The sequence below is a fragment of the Bactrocera neohumeralis genome, unplaced genomic scaffold (assembly GCF_024586455.1).
Source record: "Bactrocera neohumeralis isolate Rockhampton unplaced genomic scaffold, APGP_CSIRO_Bneo_wtdbg2-racon-allhic-juicebox.fasta_v2 cluster09, whole genome shotgun sequence".
NCBI lineage: Eukaryota > Metazoa > Arthropoda > Insecta > Diptera > Tephritidae > Bactrocera > Bactrocera neohumeralis.
The window spans coordinates 36,105,171-36,125,758 of NW_026089622.1; the positions used below are offsets into that span (position 1 = coordinate 36,105,171).

At 37.1% G+C, this 20,588-nt stretch overlaps 2 protein-coding genes and 1 pseudogene across 6 annotated transcripts in view; 2 read left to right on the forward strand and 1 right to left on the reverse strand.

Annotated features, from left to right (window-relative positions):
* Nucleotides 1-4,808: 4,808 nt before the first annotated feature.
* On the reverse strand, nucleotides 4,809-10,903 carry LOC126764160 (uncharacterized). Its single transcript, XM_050481954.1, has 2 exons — nucleotides 10,804-10,903; nucleotides 4,809-5,799 (listed from the first exon to the last, which is right to left on the reverse strand). Exon 2 carries the CDS (start codon nucleotides 5,778-5,780, stop codon nucleotides 5,055-5,057), a length of 726 nt encoding a protein of 241 aa, XP_050337911.1. The 5' UTR covers nucleotides 5,781-5,799; nucleotides 10,804-10,903; the 3' UTR covers nucleotides 4,809-5,054.
* A 4,114-nt stretch (nucleotides 10,904-15,017) lies between these two features.
* LOC126764094 (uncharacterized) overlaps nucleotides 15,018-20,588 on the forward strand; it is a 25,508-nt gene continuing 19,937 nt past the window's right edge. The window contains exon 1 of one of the 5 annotated variants that reach the window (XM_050481881.1): nucleotides 15,018-15,160. The gene's annotated coding sequence lies outside the window, so the exon portion shown is untranslated. Of the gene's footprint in view, nucleotides 15,161-15,194; nucleotides 15,345-15,382; nucleotides 15,953-20,588 lie in introns of those variants that run through there. The other 4 variants (XM_050481882.1, XM_050481880.1, XM_050481884.1 and 1 more) reach the window with 4 other exon arrangements.
* On the forward strand, nucleotides 16,992-18,116 carry LOC126764733 (GDP-fucose transporter 1-like; annotated as a pseudogene).

A 20,588-nucleotide genomic window follows, 5' to 3' on the forward strand; every position in this document is an offset into this window, starting at 1 on the left:
ACCCTTTGTGCTGTGTGAAGTGGAGACCAAAACTTAGTTTTGGCACTCTACCCACAAAATCAACGCACAAGACTACAGATAGTATTGTACTTCATTTAAGTACAACAATAAATACACCTGGCAAATGCACACATTATTTCACTTTGCAAAAAAAAAACCACATATACTGTTATTCGAAAAAAATTATAAATTTCTTGGACGTACAAACATCGTCTGGAGCGTCAAGTCCAGTCGCTCAACTCTGCCTTTCCATATATTGCTCGAATAGCAATAAGGGCAAGCAACAATAACGCAGCTGCAGTTTCGCGAGTGCAAAAAAAAATATATAATTACAAGTGAAGTGAGTGACACGAAAAATTAGGCAGCAAAGTGAGAGCAGCACAGGCAATGCAGCAAAGGGAGAGCAGCAAAGGCAAAGCAGCACAGGCAAAGTAGCAAAGGCAAAGCAGCGCAGCAGCCATCCCAGAAGATGCAGCCTAATGCACGGTTAAATGCTGTCAGAAAACTCCACGTCTGCCTTAACTGTTTATCAGACTCACATGAAGTCAAAAATTGTAAAAGTATGTTCAATTGTTCCAAATGTAAACAGAGACATCACTCTATGATTCACCGGGATCAGAGTGAAGAAATTGCTCAGATATCCGACAGCACAGACACTACTGAGATTTCTACTAAATCTCATATGGCCCATATGTCACAACGAGGGCACCTTCACTGTCAGAGCCCTGATCGTTTCGGGATCTGAAGGAACCTTCGTAAGCAAAAGTCTACAAAAACGCTTAAATCTGACAAGCAAAAAGGACAGCACTCGAGTTTCAAGGTTGACTTGTTGATCGGAGGGGATCTTTACCCGAAAATCATTCTAAATGGGGTAAAATCTAAGATCTTTGGATCCCTCATTGCACATCGTAGTGTTCGGTTGGATTTTAACAGGTTCCGTTCCCTCCGAAGAAACAAAAATAAATGGCAAAGGCGACAGACAAAATTCAACAATAACTCAACAACAAACACAAAACCATTTTTGTAGTGAAAATAATACTAATTTTATATTTATACAACAGCAACAACATCAGCAGCATCAACAGCAGCAGCAGCAACGAAAAGATCATGCCAACAATGATGGCGAAACAAATGATGCGCCTGGCTCATCGAATCACCCTGATACGCATGGTGGCGCATTTCGAGCACCCGGCGTTGGGATGCAATCGCACAACGGTGACCACGTATCTGGCAGTAATACGTCACAACAACACAATCCGATAAGCTCTTCTTGCTCTCACTCAACAAGGAGATCAACCGTGTGCCCGAAGAGATACGACTCGATGTCAAGGGCTAATTCATACAGGTGCTCAAAAAATACCAGAAAAAACCACCGGTGAAACAGGAGAAAACCCAATCACAAATGACAAGATAGAATTGTCACAGCATGCTCAAATAACGCACAGCATGTATCAGCTGCAAAAGAAATACGAGAAAACTGAAAAAGAAGCATCGCCACAATCTCAAGTTGAACGCGTGTCGGCTTCAGCCGCAGCGCTACACGCACAACTATGGAAATGGAAGAGAATTCATTGACAATCGCGACGTATTCGGACCCCTATCAACCGTGTCAACCGACGTCATCAGTCACGCAAAGCTCTGACCAACGATCGACTGGACTCGAATCGTCTCAGCTACATTGCCCGGACCGAGCGGAACGCCATTCGTTCCGCCGGCCACCCCATCCGAAGCGAAGGCGTGGACGAGACGCTCAATGTCAAGCACATGCATGTCGTATCATCAACAATAGGCACGCAACACTACCCTGGCTGCAAAGAATTGCGCTTTAATAAGAGTTCCAACTGCAACCAGGCTCATAACAGTGCGTGCCATTATTAGCCCCGTCAGTCCATCCACTGATTCACGGTTGGACAACTCATCACTCAAAATACGACACTGGGATATATAATATCCGGCGTCGTATAACATCGGCACAATAAAGTGCACTGATTGCCGACGCCTCACACATTTACCACCTACCCAGGATCGACTTAGACTCAAGTCATCTCGCCGACCTCGGAATGTGGTGACTTCTATGCAAATTGGCGGCATGGCAATGTAAGACTGAGACTCGTTTCATCTCAGCGGCATTTTCCGGACCGAACCAGACTCGTTTCGTCTCGTCGGCCACCCCATCTGCAAAGAAGACGTGGGAGAGGAAGTATAGGAGCCAGTCGCACGTTAGTTTTAAGTAATTTGTTGTAAACTGCATTTGCAGTAATACTGCAAGGCGGGGAGAATGTTGACGCCGCCCCAGTCCACGGCCAAACACAACTACGAAACGAGAACGAATGAAATAAAAATTAACAAAGTGTGTAAATATATGCATATAAAGTAAAAAAGTTGGATTCAGTGCTCTATGTAAATCTAAATTATCTAGCGGTGACCAGTTACCTAACTTTTACCCATCTTTTAGGGAAGCTTATATTATTTTCTAAACCAATAATATTTACTAATGTACATAATCAAACGCATTTGTATAAATTTCCATCTTTCTTTAACACATTGGTATTCTGAATTGATTCACTATACTATACCTGTACTACTCACTTTCATGCCTCTTACAGAGTCATTACTTACCATATATGAAAATTTTCGGTAATGATTGGACACTTGAGATAACTGAAGCTTGTCAGTTATTAGTCTAAATTTATAAAAAATAAAAAAAAATACTTTTGTTCAGTAGATAATTTAATTTTATGATATTTCACATTTGCGCGCTCCCACAAATAATAAAAAAACAGGAGAATTTCTATGCGATGAGTGATGAAGAACACTTTTCTCAATATTTGAGCGGTTAGCGTATTAGGTTTTCAAATGTTGAGTTTGTAAACTCCTCCTTCGTTAAATTTGAAAGTCCGCGTTCGATTATATAAGTAAAATTTGGTGTGGCAAATCTGATATTTCTATGGCGAGTGATGATTCAAACTTTTTTCTATGTAGATATGGAGTTGGCGTCTGACCCTCTGATTTCAACGATTGCGATATGCCTTCATACCAATACATGTAACTATTGTTACCAATAATAAGATCAATACTATATAGATTGAGAATTTGGCTGAATTCCAGTATTCAGTCAACGTAATTGTAATCAATAATATGCACATGTTAAAGCATTTTTAATGATAGAATGTCTTCCATCACTTCGGAGCTTGCCATAGGCTGGGGCCGGAATCGAATTAAATATATACTCGGTTACAATTGGTTTTCCGTGTACATGGATAGCAACATTGTCGTGCCGAATCACGGAGACGCCCTTTAGTGGTATTAATTCACCACTCATGCTACTTACACTAAGGCTACTTACATACTAGTTTAGGAATAACCCTGCCAGCCAAAGTGGTGAAAAAAATAGTGAAACGTTAGCTTTTCAAACCCTTAAAAAGTGGGAGCCTGCCGTATGCACTGTGCAGATTCTAACTTCTTTTCTGCTTACACGTACGTATATGTGTGATCATACATCTCTGTTGCGCTCATTTAGTAGTGCCATATAAAAAAGTATATCTGAGCTGCTCTAGTATCCTCAATCAACAGCTGATAAGTAAGTAATAATTAAATAGAATTCTTCATATTTAAAAGAAAATATTAATATTATTTGAAAAAAAAAACAAAATATATTAAATATAAATAGAATAGATTAATTACATAAAAATAATAATAACATCTGAAAGAAAAGGTTATTTAAATAAAAATGATAATAATATCTTAAAGTAAGAAAAGATAAATATTATCTGATCATTTAAAATATTAAACAAACCTTTGTTTTCACATATTATATTGAATTGTGCAGGCCGCCTTAAACGCATAAAACACATACATATGTACATCTGCACTCTCCATATTTTCACATTTATAATGTATTAGTTGCTTCTGATGATATTGCTGCTGCTGCTATTGCCAGTTCTGTTCTGATTTTCAATGCTATAAAAACAAATGAAGTAATTATTTGCAAAATATTGTTAAAACTCACATAAAATTCATCCACTTACCTTCTTGTTGTACGATCGGGAATGACATGCGTCTTTCAATCGTTTTTTATACTCTCGCAACAAAGTTGCTAAGGAGAGTATTATAGTTTTGTTCACATAACGGTTGTTTGTAAGTCCTAAAACTAAAAGAGTCAGATATAGGGTTATATATATATCAAAGTGATCAGGGTGACGAGTAGAGTTGAAATCCGGATGTTTGTCTGTCTGTCCGTCCGTCCGTGTTATACAGAGAAGGCATCAGATGGAATTCAAAATAGCGTTATATTGGAAGAAGGCGTGGTTGTCAACCGTTTTCACCCATATTTCGTACATGTTATCAGGGTGTTAAGAAATTATTAATACCGAATTTCATTGAAATCGGTAGAGTAGTTCCTGAGATATTTTTTTTGGTCCATAAGTGGGCGACGCCACGCCCGTTTCAATTTTTGAAAAAAGCCTGGGTGCAGCTTCCTTCTGCCATTTTTTCAGTAAAATTTAGTGTTTCTGACGTTTTTTTTAGTCGGTTAACGCACTTTTAGTGATTTTCAACATAACCATTGTATGGGAGGTGGGCGTGGTTATTATCCGATTTCTTCCATTTTTGAACTGTATATGTTTCCCATTTTTTTAAGTCCAAATATGCCTGAAAATTCTCAAGCGTTTTTGAGAAGCGATAATACAAAAATTGCCTGTCACGAAAAATGCGATAAAAATGAAAACGCGTGCGTTCGGTTAAACGGTTCGAAATACTAACGGCTTAAACTAGTGGTAATATAAATATGTATTAAAAAAGGGGTAAGTATAACTCTTCAACTTTCGTTAAATATTGTAAAAGATTATGGTAAGTATTAAGGTAAGTAGTAGATTGACATTATGAATGCATTATTAAGATAAGTATTTTATAATAGATTTTCTTAATTTAATTTTTAATAATTCAATATTTTATAATTTGTATAATTCAATATTTCACAATTCATTTATTATTTTTATTTTAAGTATAAATTTGTAGATATGTCGCTTGACGCAACACCGGCCACCTTGACAGGATCAATTTCCTTCAACCTCCATTGGAAGCAAGGCCAGCTTGTGGATAGGACGCTTAATTGTGCCCGCCTTAGTCGCCACGTCTGCGACTCGCACCTTGCCGTCTTGCCCTTCGGCGGTTGCGACGACGCGCCCTAGTACCCACTGCTGCGGTGGCACGTTGTCCTCGTGGACGAGAACGAGGTCGTTGAGCTGCATGTTGCGTTTGGGGTGCAGCCACTTGTTGCGTTCCTGAAGGCCCGTCAGGTAAACTTTGGACCACTGTCGCCAGAACTGTTGCTTGAGACAGCAAACAAGTTGCCATCTCTCGCAACAACGAACTGGGTCCACTGGCACCTTCTCTGGAGGTAATGCTCGCAGGGAGCATCCTATCAGTAGATGCGCCGGTGTTAACGCCTCGCCGTCGTTGGGGTCTTGACTCAGGGGTACTAGGGGACGAGAGTTGAGGATGGCCTCCACTTCGGCCAACAGTGTTGCTAGCTCCTCTGCTGTGAGTAGCGCGTTGCCGATTACGCGAACGATATGGTGTTTGGCGGACTTCACCGCGGCTTCCCATAATCCGCCGAAGTGCGGCGCCCTTGGTGGTATAAAGGTGAAGCTGCACCCTTCGTCTGCTGCGAATCTCCTCAATTCTGGACCCATTGCCAGAAACGCCTCCTTCAGCTCGCGCAGCTTGCGATCGGCGCCGACGAAATTGGTGGCGTTGTCGCTGAATATCTTCGTCGGCATTCCTCGGCGTCCAATGAACCTTTTTAGGGCGAGAATAAATGAATTAGAAGATAGGTCCGAAACTAATTCTAAATGTACTGCTTTTGAAGTGTAGCAAACGAAAACTGCAATATATGTTTTTACGGGTGGTCGACCGCGTATTTTTAGAGTTGTGTATATCGGACCACAAAAATCTACGCCACATATAAGAAAGGGCCGTAGTGCTCGAAGTCTTTCGACTGGCAAATTTCCCATTATTTGGTTTTGCAACTTCGGCTTGTAATGAAAACAATGTATACAGTTTCTTACGGTTCTACTGCAAGCTTCTCGGGCATTAATTAGCCATATGCGTTCTCGAAGAAGCGCAACCAACGCTTTAGCCCCAGCGTGGTGATTTCGAATATGCAGGAACCGTAAATACGTTATAACGAAGTGCGAACTTTTATTTAATAAAAGCGGAAATTTGGCATCGTATGGGAGAGGTGCATTTAATAGGCGACCTCCTACTCGGATTAATTTGAATGACAGCGACATATCCGAGTACTCATGCAAAAACGGGTTGAGTTTTTGCAAGTTTGCGGGTAGGGTGGTACCTTTATGCAATTTTTGAATAACATCCGAAAATTCTGAATGTTGGACCACCTGTGCAATTTTTAGAAAACTCAAGTTTAGCTCTTCTGAAGTCAGATCTTGTCCCATGGAGGATTTTGGTGGTCGTCTGATCCATCGTAATATATATGCGACCACACGAAGCAATTTTTTATGAGAAGAGAATTTTTCAATGAGGTCCAATATTGAATTTTTCTCAGCAGTCGAAATTAATGTAAATGTAGTTTTCTTCTTCTCTAATGCTTCGTCTTCTGGTGAGAGCTGGAAGTGGTTATTAATTGGCCATAATGCAGGGTCTTCTAGGAGGAACTGTGGACCGCCAAACCATATTGAATTATTCAATTCGTCCACGTTACAACCCCGAGACACTTGATCCGCAGGATTTTGTTTCGTTGGCACATGTCGCCAATGTACTTTGTCAGTCAACTCTTGGATTTCGGACACTCTGTTTGCGACGAAGGTTTGTAGTGAAGATGGATGTGTTTTAATCCAATGTAAAACGATTTCAGAGTCTGTCCAAAATGTAATATTTTCGAAATGTCGACTCAACATAGGCGCTACTCTTGACCATAATTTCGAAAGAAGATGTGCTGCCGAGAGCTCAAGACGCGGAAGAGATTTGGTCTTCAGCGGAGCCACTCTAGACTTTGCAGTAAGCAGCATGCATTTAATACCACTAGCAGATTGGCTTCGTATGTATATGCAGCATCCGTACGCCCTTATTGAGGCGTCGGAGAAGCCATGTATTTGGCAGATGGCACTCGACTCAACGTTTACGTAACGAGGAATGCTTATCGATGAGAGCTGCATTAGGTTGGCTTTAAAGTTCTGCCAGCTAGTGTCAAGGCGCAATGGAATCGACTCATCCCAATCTAGTTTTTGGATCCAAAGCTCTTGCAATAAGATTTTTGCTTTGGTAACTAGTGGGGCTAGTAATCCAAGAGGATCAAAAAGGCGAGCAGAAACTGACAATATGTTTCGTTTAGTGGCTCGCAGATCATTAAAATTGTCATCTAAAACAAATCGAAACAAATCCTCTTTCGGCAACCAATGGATTCCTAACGTTTTAGTGGAACTTTTGTCATTGAAGCTTAATGACTTTTCAGTGCAATCACTGTCGAAAAATTTAGGGTGGTTCGAAAACCATTTCGTTAAGGTGAATCCGGCCGAGTTTAATATTTGAATTACCTCACTTCTCAAAAGATCTAGAGACTCAAAATTTTCGGACCCTGTTAATAAATCATCAACATAAAAGTCTCTTTTGATGGCCAATGAACCGAGTGGATATTTCATTGTATTGGCATCACTGAGCATTTGCAAACACCGTGTTGCGAGAAATGGAGCAGGCGCAGTGCCGTATGTTACGGTGTTAAGACGAAAAATTTGAATTTGCTCAGAAGGATGCTCTCTCCACACAATAAGCTGACAATTTCTGTCTTCTTCATGCATAATTATTTGACGGTACATTTTAGTAATGTCCGCTGTTAGTGCATACTTATGTAAGCGAAAACGAAGAAGAGTTGAGTATAACTCTTCTTGGATGGTTGGACCTACCATCAAAAGTTCATTCAACGCTATTTGAGTTGAAGATCGACTCGAGGCATCAAATACAACACGTAATTTGGTTGTTGTGCTCTCGGGCCTTAAAACGCATTGATGCGGAATGAAGTAGTGTGGCTCACTCGGGATCTTATTGTTCGTTGGGCTCATGTGACCCAATGCTCTATATTCATTCATAAAGTCCAGATACATTTTACGAAGTTCTGGATCTTTTAATGTCCTTCTCTCCAGGGCCTGAAACCGCCGAACTGCGGTTTCATAGGAGTGACCGAGTAACTTACGGTCAGCTTTAAAAGGCATTCTTACTTGAAGCCGTCCTGAAGGCAATACTTGAGTTGTATTTACGAAAAAATTTTCACACTCTTGTTGCTCTAGTGTGAATTTAATGCCATTTGATTCTGAAGGTAATTCTTCTAGAGCCCAAAATTTTTGGACTACTGAATCTATTGACGTAAAGTCTTCTTCAGCTTGGCATAATGTGCTATGTAATCTGGGAGGAGAACTTATATTACTGGCGTATTTGCCAGATACAATCCATCCTAAAAGGGTTTTCTGAAGTGTTGGTTGGTTAGGACCATTTTTAATTTGGCCAACAGCTAAAAGGTCGAAAAATGTTTCAGCACCCAATAGGATATCCACTTTTTTAGATTTGTGGAATTCTGGATCCGCCAATTCAATATTGTGCGGAATTTTCCAGCCACTAACATTGATGTTATGGTCTGGATGATTTGCCGAAATGCATCGCATTACCCAGAATTCCGCCGAAAATTCAAAATTATTTAACCGCGACTTGACAAACGCGCTTAGTTTTGACCCCACTTTTGTATTGGAATTGCCAATTCCAATTACGCTTAATGTTTTGTGCTGACGTCGAATCCGCAACTTCTGTGCCAAGTCCTCCGTCATAAAGTTGACCTGGGAGCCTGAGTCCAGCAAAGCTCTCGCAGGCAGGTAATCTCCACAGCTGGTCCTCACTAAAATTACTGCTGTTGCCAACATGACCCGATCCGGCATACTGGCTGTATGCATGGCATGTGTGGTTGATGGTTGCGGATGAGGTGCAGCGGGGAAAGAGACTGGATATTGGTGCAACAGTGTGTGATGCGATCGATTGCACACACGACATCGATCCGCTCTGCATTTGGAAACGGTATGTCCCTTACGCAAGCAATTTATGCATAAGGGTACCGATTTGACGAACTCGAACCTCTGTTGCACCGGAAGAGCCTTGAAAGTAGGGCAGGCAGTTAGATGGTGATCCCTCGATTTGCATTGTTGGCAAAGAGGCTGCCTCGTATTTGCTGCAACTAGCGCCGATTTGGTCCTATCCATTTGTTGTTGCTTCCCATGACTCGTACTGCCTGTTGGTATGGGCTTCGTCCTTGAGTGGGATGCTCCTTCCGCTGATAGTTGCTGGTATCTTCGATTTAGAGTGGCTTCACAGTCCTTCCACAGTGGCAGTTTGTCATAGTCCAGCGCTTCTTCCCATTTGGATCGGGTGGCAGGGTCAACCTTTGTCATTACAATGTGTATGATTATTGCGTTCGTTATTTGTTTTTCATCGCCCAGCGATAGCAATGAATCATATACCGCTGACACTTCGTCAATCATTGAACGCAGGGAAGGCGCAGAAGGCTTTGGGATTGTTGGCAGCTCAAAAAGTTTAGATATTGTATTGAAAAATATCAAACATTTATTATCATAAACTTTTTTGAGACTTGCCAACGCTTTCGGATAATTTTCATCCGACATCTGAAACGCTTTAACTGTTCCCAAAGCCTCTCCAGATAGACAATTAACCAAATGGTTAAATTTTTCAATATCTGGGATATTTGGATCGTTATGAACCAAGCTCTCGAACAAACTCATAAAATTTTTGAATTCTGAATATTCTCCCTTGAATTTCGGCAAATTCATTTTAGGGAGCCTTGAGCTGTGAGAAGCTACAAAAGAGGTTTCGGCCAGTGCAGTTTTATTTTTTGCTAAAATTGACTTAATTATGGACTTCGTTTCAACGATTATGTCCTCTAACTCCCCTCGGGCCATGTCGTCTTCATCAATTTCTTCAATCTTTGATTGGCATTTCATTAATTTTTCACTATGTGAATTTAATATATCTAAACGACATTCCAATTCTATTGGATCTAAAGACATAGTCTTTTCAAGAAGGCCCGTTTTAATGCGCAAAATACTACTTTTCGCAACCGTTCTTTGACGTCTTAACGATTTTAAGTCCGTCAACTCCTTACTTGGAGACAGGTTTGCGAGAGTTGGCTTTGGCTTGCTCATTTTTGCTTGTTTAAATTAAATTTCCGAAAAAAGACTATAACGGTTGGCAACAGATATATTAAGAATCGATAACGAAAACGAAAAAAATGAATGTCGATTCCCAAATATACGAAAGTCAAACCAATAGCAATAAAGGCTGGCAACAAATATATATATTGGAATCGATTACGAAAACGAAAAAAAAAGATAATATCGATTCCCAAGTATACGAAAGCCAAACCAATAAATGCGCAAAATGAGCAATAGCACAATAAAGTAATTTAATCGGAAAATGTCCGAACGAAAATCGACAAAAATTGCGAAAAAACGACCGATAATTGCAAACGCGGATCGAAAAAATTGCGAAAAAACGTGATAATTTAAATTTGCAATTAATAATTTTTCACCTTTATTTCAAAATAAAGGGCTACCGCAAAATCCCAAAATCCCTTATTCACTTTGAATTCGTATATGTAAATATAGTATATACATAATATATATATGTATGTATATATATACATATATATAATCAATATGTAATATATATAAAGTGAAAAAAAAGGGAGAGCCAAAAACTGAAAGTGCACTTGTTTTGATGTTTGGTTACCTGGTGCGTCGGCTGTTTGCCGGCGCTTACGTCCCTTTTGCACAGAATGCAGCGGCAGCTCATTCTCACGATGGCAGTGGCGTTGATGGCAGCAGCGGTTGGATGGACGTTGTGGCAGCGGCGGGTGATGATGGCAGCGACGATGATGGCAGCAAAAAAAAAGCTGGCGACGTTAGGGAGCAGCGGGTTGAGTGTTTGTATTAGCAATATCGGCACTTTTGCTTTTACCGGTTATTTTGATTGCGGCACTTTCAACAGTTTTGAACCGTACTCGAACGGCTTTTTCCAACTGTTACTTCCTTCGTACGGCACTTTAAGCAGTTTTTTTTTTTTTAATTGTTAAAAATTTTTTTTTAGTTCTTTATAACGTACATATATACATATATATATATGTCTTTATATATGCATATGTATATGTCCGCCAGCCCAAGCACATACATATTTCGAAATTTTTATTCCTTTTTTTTTTTATTTTCTCTGTTTTTTTATGTATTGCACGGTGTGTCACGATACTTTTTTTTTTTTTATTTTCTTTTTATAACGTAAGTATTACACTTCACTTCACGTAAATACGTATATGTATGTATATATGCTATATATATTTTTATATTGCATTTTATATTTTGTGTATTAGGTTTACATATGTTTTTTTTTTTTGTTCACTTTTATATGTATACATATACTGTTTACTGTTTTTTTCCACGTAAGTTTAAATCTTTTTATTTAAAAACTTTTTCTTTTATTTTTTTCTTTTATGTTTTATTTTATGTTTTATTTTTTTTTTTATTTATGTATTATTATCACTGCACACTTGGTACTTCCACTATATATATGTATTGTATATTTTATTTTTTTTAGCATTTTTTATTTTTTTGATTATTCACACTTCACTTTACCGAAGACCGAGAACCGAAAAACGATTGACAGGCAATTAGAAACGATATGGTTATTAAACCCGAAAACGAAAGTTAAATAAAATTCTTTAGTTCACGCACTAAGTCCGTGCTCGGGCGCCATGAAAAATCTCAAGCGTTTTTGAGAAACGAAAATATATAACTTGGGAATGCGCGAATTAATTTAAATAAGCCTAATTGCCTGTCACGAAAAAAATGCGATAAAAATGAAAACGCGTGCGTTCGGTTAACGGTTCAATACAATAGAAATCTTTATTTCACTTAATCTAATTGCTAAGCCTAGATCTTAAAACTAACGGCTTAAACTAGTGGTAATATAAATATGTATTAAAAAAGGGGTAAGTATAACTCTTCAACTTTCGTTAAATATTGTAAAAGATTATGGTAAGTATTAAGGTAAGTAGTAGATTGACATTATGAATGCATTATTAAGATAAGTATTTTATAATAGATTTTCTTAATTTAATTTTTAATAATTCAATATTTTATAATTTGTATAATTCAATATTTCACAATTCATTTATTATTTTTATTTTAAGTATAAATTGGTTGACATGTGGTTTCAACAAGGTGGCGCATGCCACACAGCTCGCGATTCTATGGCCATTTTGAGGGAAAATCGGAGAACAAGTTTAATAAATGGACCTGGTAAGTTAGATCATGCGATTTAACGCCGGACGGACGGACGGACAGACAGACATCCGGATTTCAACTCTACTCGTCACAAGACGCATTTGGTCAACATTTAAATGAAATTATGATCACTTTGGTATTTTATGCGTTTTTTTTTTGTATCTATAACCCTATATCTGACTCTTTTAGTTTTAGGACTTACAAACAACCGTTATGTGAACAAAATCTAATACTCTCCTTAGCGACTTTGTTGCGAGAGTATAAAAATGTGTAATTGTATTGATATATTTGAGAAAAGTGGTTAGCCGTGGCTGGCAGTGAATATTCGGGATGACATTCCTTTTACAATAGCATTACTGTTGGTGTTACGACTTTTAAATAAAATTGGTGTTTCTTATATGTATTTTTAGTGTTATAGTTAGAACACATTACTAAATTGTTATAGGATTTAGGATAATTTAAATTTTCGTATATTTTGTTTTCATTATATTTTAAAATTGGTTCAAATGGAAGTTTAATTTGCAAATTTCAGCGCCGGTGGTGGTTATGTGTGCCTTTTCTGTATAAGCGTTGTTTCCAAATTGTATGTGGGCGGCGCGCTGTACCTTTCGTTGTGCGCCGCCCCATCGTAAATCCTCTTAAGATTGACCTTCTATTCTCAGCTCTCACCTCGGCAAACCGAATCTTAGAGAATCATATTCCTCTGATGACAACGGAAATCCCATTAGCGGACTTAAATTAATTGTCTACGTAAATGATCTGGCGTATGATGTTCCTAGGTCTTCTGTCAATTTGCTCATCAATGGTTTGGCTTTGTGATAAGACATCTTATGCACTTTCGCTGGACAGACTTCAAGAATGACTTGGCATGCAGAAACCAATATTTCATTTAAGATTATAGAAAAATTCTGATGTAGTGATGTAGTAATCCGCAGTAATAACGTATAATCCCTTCATCGTCTAAATACGGATGGAGAGATGTCGCTATTCTTCGGTACACTCCTCTTACAATGTATGTCTCGGCCTCGGATAGTGTCTCAACGTCTAATGGAATAACTCGGTTGACATCAATGACGTTATTGTGTGTCTTATTGAGATTTAAGAAAACCTTAAGTGCAATATGAATCCAGACCATCACTTGCTTCAGCATTAAACGTGAATAAAAACGATTAAATTGCATCAAACAAGTATGTTGCGGTGCGGCAAGATTAGACCAAGGGCCAACGTTCGACGGAGTACCTTAAAAACTCAAGTTCTTGTAGGCAAGGACTATAACGCTTGGCGATAGGCAGATCTAACTTCGGCATTGATATCAAGTTCTGTATGGCGTCTCTGGTTTTACACGTCTTTGATACGTTTGAATTCCACCAACCATTTATGATGGAGGTCGTCCAGTATCATATCATCCCACTCGGTTAAACTCTTCCGTACGTCTTCGATCAAAGTTTTACCAAATAGCAGAAAGTCGCAAATATTCGAAAAGGATCAAATACGGACCTTACAATGCTTAGAAGCCATATCTCGTGCTCGGAGGGCTCATTTTGTATTCTTGGTGATAACAATTCACTGCTACGCAATTTAACATTATTTTTAATTTTGAAATTATTTTATTGGTTGCAATAGCGCGCGATTTCGAATGAATAAACTGATAATGAATGGTCAGAAAATTTAATTTTTAATCTATCTTTTGTATGTAATAAACAAATATTTATGTAAATATCCATAATATAATAGAGTTCTAAAAGCGTATAAGAATTTGAGAATGCGATATGAAAGAAGTCGAAAATCTGTGCTAGTGTGAACGCAATGAGCTACGCCAAAAGATAATTTAGAGATAATAAGCGACAAGAAGATTCGGCATCTGAACGCAGTCTATGTCGTGGACTCAAGGCAGTGGGAAGAAATCAGTTTTGATATTTTAATGTATTTCTTGGGTATTTTTTGGTTTCCATTCCACTTCTAAATTATACATTAATAACATTAGTTTTAGAATATCTTATATTAATCCCTTCCATATATTTACTTGCATATACATATATATGTGGAAATATTACGACGCCACATTTAATATTAAACGATTATTTATTGAAGAGATCTTAAAACACTTGTATTGCTGATGGCGTCTGTACAAAAAACTGACGCTTCTTAAAACTGTAAACTAAGAATAGGAATTTAGTTGGAAACTGTAAATTTCCAAGAATTTACATAGAAAAATTATAGAATAACTGACAAACAGTGCTGCCAGATGTGATGCATTTTGTTAGTGTGCCCACAGATATATATTTCAACACAATTACACGTTTTAACCAACTTAAATCTTACTCCTTTCCTGGGCTAATTAAATACATAAAACCTATTTCCATTCCACTACTAAAGTATACATAAATAACATTAGTTGTATAATATCTTATATTAATCCCTTTCATATATTTACTTGTATTTACATATACATATATTTCAAACCAATTACATGTCTTAAACAACTTAATATATATATAATATATGTACATAAAACCTATTTTCATTCAAATAAAAGTAAAACTTTCTAAAAAAAACTGTTATCACGAATAACGCCCTGTTTTTGCTATTTTTTTCTGCGGGATTTTAATTTGCGGTTAGTTTAGTTGTAATCAGTTCAGACCCATGAAGTCGCAGTGCTGCCAAATTAAGCCACAAGATCTTGGGCTCGCTCAACGAGCAAAACATAAGAGATATTATCCATGTTGTGTGGAGTTGTTCTGTAAGGTTTCCGTGTACATCACTGTAAAAAGAACTGAGGTGAACGTCTTATCTTAAAGTAATAAAAAGGAGTATGTATAGCTAGTTTCTTGACATATGGTAACTTTTTCATTGCGGTTAAAAAATGCTCATTATGCCTAACAAAAATTTTTTGTTATCCATTTGGTGAAAGTGGATTTAAAGTTGAGTCGTTGATAAGTTTACAATGAAAAATGAAATAAACTCAATATTAAGTGTTGATGGCAAATAATATTGGTAAACCACTACAAAAGAAGAACTTCTATAATTCTTATTTTACGAAAAACATCAATCAACAATCCAGTGAAGTTAAATTTCTCAAAAATAACTTGTAGTTTATTTCATCCATCATTTTGTATTGCCCCTTTGAAAATTAATTTCGTTTTACTTAAATTAACATAATTAACTTTCAAATTAGGATTAAAAACAAAGTGTACACAATTAAAAATTTTATGTACTATATATTAACGAAATATATCAAAAAACGATCGCAGAAACAAGTTAGTAAGGTGGGAAGTTACGTTAACCCCAATTTAATTTTATACTTATTAGGGAGAATCATTTCCAAACTTAGTACGGGTATGCTTATAAACAAGTTTAAGCGTCATTTAACTTGGCTCATACATACACATGTATGTATGTATGTATATGTATATGTTGAAGTATTCAAAACTGTGTTTGAATGTTCTTTTTTCACAAATACATTAAGTATGTAATATCAGATAGGTAGTGCCCGTTGAAAGTTATTTACAATTTTTGTTGCAAGGTAATATTAAGTACGAATAAATCAACTTTTCATTCATGGAATTTTCACGCCTTTAACCAGTAACAGTGATGAACGAAAGGTAAACTTATAATAGCCGTAGTTGCCAAATTACGCTTTAAATACCAGCTCATACCGCTCTTGCCTTCGAATTGGGCTTAAGGCTCCTGAATTTTTATTACTTAGCGGTAATATTGGAAACTAGTATTGAGATGATTATATTAAATAAAAATATTTTGTAGTTAACGGAGCTGAATGTGAATATATGTACATATGTACATATTTATATATCAAGATATGGGAATCTATGTACAGATGTATGTATGCATACCGAATCTAAGTGGCGTGGTGGTAGTCTAGCATGTTACATCAAATTCTCAATTAATTAAAAATCTTAAAATAAATAATATTTTAATTAGCGTTAACATAGTCAAAATTTCACTTTCCATTTGCCACAAAAAAATGTAAAATTTGTTTACAACATAGTAATTTTTTTCACCTCAATTAAACACAGAGAAATATTAATCACCAACTCAGAGTTTTTAAGGCTTTTTTATATAAAGTATAAAAATGTCAAAACTAATAGATCATTGAAATACATTAATATTTACGTTTATTGTGAGTTTTAAAGAAAAAGGTATATTTCAAAAGTTGGTACACTCTTAGATCAGAAAATCGTAGATATTCTCAAAGAAAGCGGGAAAGAATTTTTGGTTGATATTGAAGGTGAGAACGCGAAAGTCTAAAATGACTTTTCACTACGCTAGCCGTTCTTTTAGCCATATTCCGTGCAGAATAGTGCTTATGTAGAATCGCTGCTGTATTGCGTTATCATTCGGGTTATGGTAAGGGGTCAATAAGTATGGTTCTAACACATGCCCAGCGTCCTCAAAAAGCCAAGCGTCCTAACTTGACTTACCACCATATTAAAAGTCTCTCTCTACGTGTTGCATCAGGCGGCAAGATATATACATATATTTAAAACCTAAAAACTAAAATTAATAAAACATGAAATTTTTATCAATTGAAGTTGGCCTCGTTTAAAACAATGTGTTTTTAATTGTAAATTTAATTAATATAATTTAAGTAAAACGCACAAATCGCCACAATGTATACAACCGATGAGTGAGCCTCGTTTAAAACAATGTGCTTTTAATTGTAAATTTAATTAATATAATTTAAGTAAAACGCACAAATCGCCACAATGTATACAACCGATGAGTGAATAAATACCTATTGGTATTTTTTGCAGTAGCTTTAAATTGGACAGTATCAATATGTACAGTGTTTATGAATAAATTACTACTAAGCAGTGATACGGTAAATTTAGACGCACCGCTTTTTGTTTGCTGGTTCCAATGCCTTGTCTCCGAAGGCTTATGTGCGCTTTTGAGTGCTTTTGGTCAGCGTTATCCAAATGTCATTACGTTCCCAGAAGGTTATCCATTTGATGTGGCTATTTTTAGAAAGATTTTGCCGTTATCCATTTTGTTTACTTTAATGGTCGCAACAAATAATTTGTGCCTTAAATATGTGGGAGTAGCTTTTTATTATGTTGGCCGATCGCAGACGGTTTTTAATGTCGTACTAACATCTGTATTTACTGTTACGAAAAAAAACCAGCTTCAAGGCTACAATGTGCTGTGTATTTGTTGTTTTTGGTTTCCTTTTGGGAGTCGACCAGGAGAGCTTAATCTCACAGTTCTCTCTACGCGGCACAATCTATTGCGTTATGGGCTCGTTTATACTGGCCTGGTATTCTATTCAAACCAAAAAGGCATTAGTTCACGTTAATCAGCAAGTTTTTCTACTAAGCTACTACAATAATGTCTACTCCAGTGTCTTTTTCTTGCCTTTAATCTTCATTAATGGAGAAATGAACGCAATCATTGAACACATATTTGTTCCTTGGTTTATGAGTGCTATGGAGCTTGGCGGCTTATGCGGTTTCACAATTGGATTTGTTACAGTTTTGCAAATTAAGGTAACATCACCTTTATCTCACAATATTTCTGGAACTGCAAAGACCTGCGCTCAGACTGTTATAGTGACAACGGTATAATGATGCAAAGTCAGCATTATGGTGGGCATCAAATATTATTGTTTTACTGGCTAGTGCCGCTTATACACGTGTGAAGCAATTGGAAATGCAATGTCAACACGACCGCACTACCGCGACACAAAAGGCGTAAGGAAAACTTTTTTAACCGGCTTTGTATTTTTAAGGGAAAAGTTATAATTATTCTGGGTAGTTATGTTTGTAATGCAAACATATTCGTTTACAATTTCCTCCATGACGATGATAGTTATATAATAAACCAAAAATTAAATCTGAAATACACTTAAAAAGTATAAAAAAATTAATAGTGCATTAATAATTCTATCGAACCAATTACCTGTGTTTAATTCCTTTCGGATTTCGGTTGTCCGTTTTCGGCTTTCGGCTACAGTTTCGGGAATTAGTGAAAATATACATAAAATAATTATAACCCTTGTGTTATATAGTTAAACACATACAAAAACAAAAAAAAACTGAAAAAGGAAAAAATATACATATACAAAAAAAGTTATACTTACGTACATACATAATATATACGTTAAAGTGAAGGTATTCTTTTATAAGTGGAGTGATCCCTATATACCCGAAAAGAAAATTTAAATACATATTTTATATGTACATTCAAGTGAGTGAAGTGATATGTACTGCAAATCGTTAAAAAATAAACAAAAGAAGTGATAAAAAAATGGAAAATTAGGTATATATGCATATGTATGTACCAGAGAGTTGCCACGAGTATGATAAAATCAGAACAAACAGTCGCGCCAAAAACACAATCAAATCAATTCAGTTCAGCATAGACTACATTGTTAATCAATTCGAGTAGCCGCCAGCGTCAACTGACCTGATGCAACACGAATAATCTGTTCTTCGGGAATCAAGATCATGTAATCGGTATGGCTGGCTTCTTTTGCAATCGTATCATGTCAGTTCATAGCGTTGCGACGTTTATTTGAATTGAAATGAAACTTTGGTAAACTATAAGTAAATCTTCGAGTAAATCTATGGGTAAATCTATGAGTACAGCAAACAACAACAATTTTCTGCTGGACTGATTTGAATCATGTGTGGCAAAAAATGTATCAGCTTTGAAAATGTGCGCATGTTACAAATTTTCGAAGCGAAAGCAATGGAAATTCCATTAAGAAAGTACATATATACATATATTTGTTATATGTACATATGTACCCAGGGAATTTCCATTATACATATAACATATGTATATACATACATACATGTGTATACAAACATATGTATTTGAAATAGAACAAAAGTGCACTAGTAAATCAGTGTTTAGGGGATGTTATACAAACCAAACTCTGTCGATCATTTCAATCATTGAAGCATTCTGCTGATACGAACGTTCATAAACAAATCAGGTATAAGCTGATCGCTAGTGATACAAAGTTGTTCTCTATCGCTGATCTGAAGACAAACAGTTCGCTTCGTGTACATGAACTGAACTAACAGAATCAGACAGAGTAACGGATCAGTACTTAAGTATAAACAAAAATTTATTACTACTTGCAGTTCTCTGGTATGTACCAATAATTACATTACCCGCTCACTTACCATATTAGAACATACATATGTACAAGTGCGAGCAAAATCGCTGAAATAACGCGAACAAAATATGTGCAGCAACAAAGTTAGGAAAGTGCGTAGTCAACTAAAAAAGAGACAAACAAAAAATACATACATATGTACATACGTTGTGTGCATAAGTAAACTGTAGGTACAGTGAGTTCTAAAAAACTCCACCAAAGCGTTAGCAATAATTTCGGCTGAAAGTACCGTGACAAAAAAATAAATATTATAAAAGTTATAAAGTGCCGTTCTAGCGCTACTGTAAAACTGTAAAAACAAAAATAACGCTAAAACCCATAGTGCCGCTGAGTGTCTAAGTGTCCGTTGAGACAAATTGCCCCTGTGGAAGAACTGTGAAGCCACCCGAAATAGGAGATACCAGCAGCTATCAGCAGAAGGAGCATCATACTCAAGGACGAAGTCCATACCAACAGGCAGTACGAGTCATGGGAAGCAACAACAAATGGATAGGACCAAATCGGCGCTTGTTGCTGCAAACACAAGGCAGCCTAGTTGTCAACAGTGCAAATCGAGGGATCACCATCTAACTGCCTGCCCCACTTTCAAGGCTCTTCCGGTGCAACAGAGATTCGAGTTCGTCAAATCGGTACCCTTATGCATAAATTGCTGGCGTAAGGGACATACCGTTTCCAAATGCAGAGCGGATCGTTGCCGGATATGCAATCGATCCCATTACTCGTTGTTGCACCAGTATCCAGTGTCCTTCCCGGCTGCACCTCATCCGCAACCATCCACCACACATGCCATGTATACAGCAAGTATGCCGGATCGGGTAATGTTGGCAACAGCAGTAATTTTAGTAAGGACCAGCTGTGGAGATTACCTGCCTGCGAGAGCTTTGCTGGACTCAGGCTCCCAGGTCAACTTCATGACGGTGGACTTAGCACAGAAGTTGCGGATTCGACGTCAACATAAAACATTAAGCGTAATATGAATTGGCAATTCCAATACGAAAGTGTGGTTAAATAGTTATAAATTTTTGGCGGATTTCTGGGTAATGCGATTCATTTCGGCAAATCACCCAGACCATAACATCAATGTTAGTGGCTGG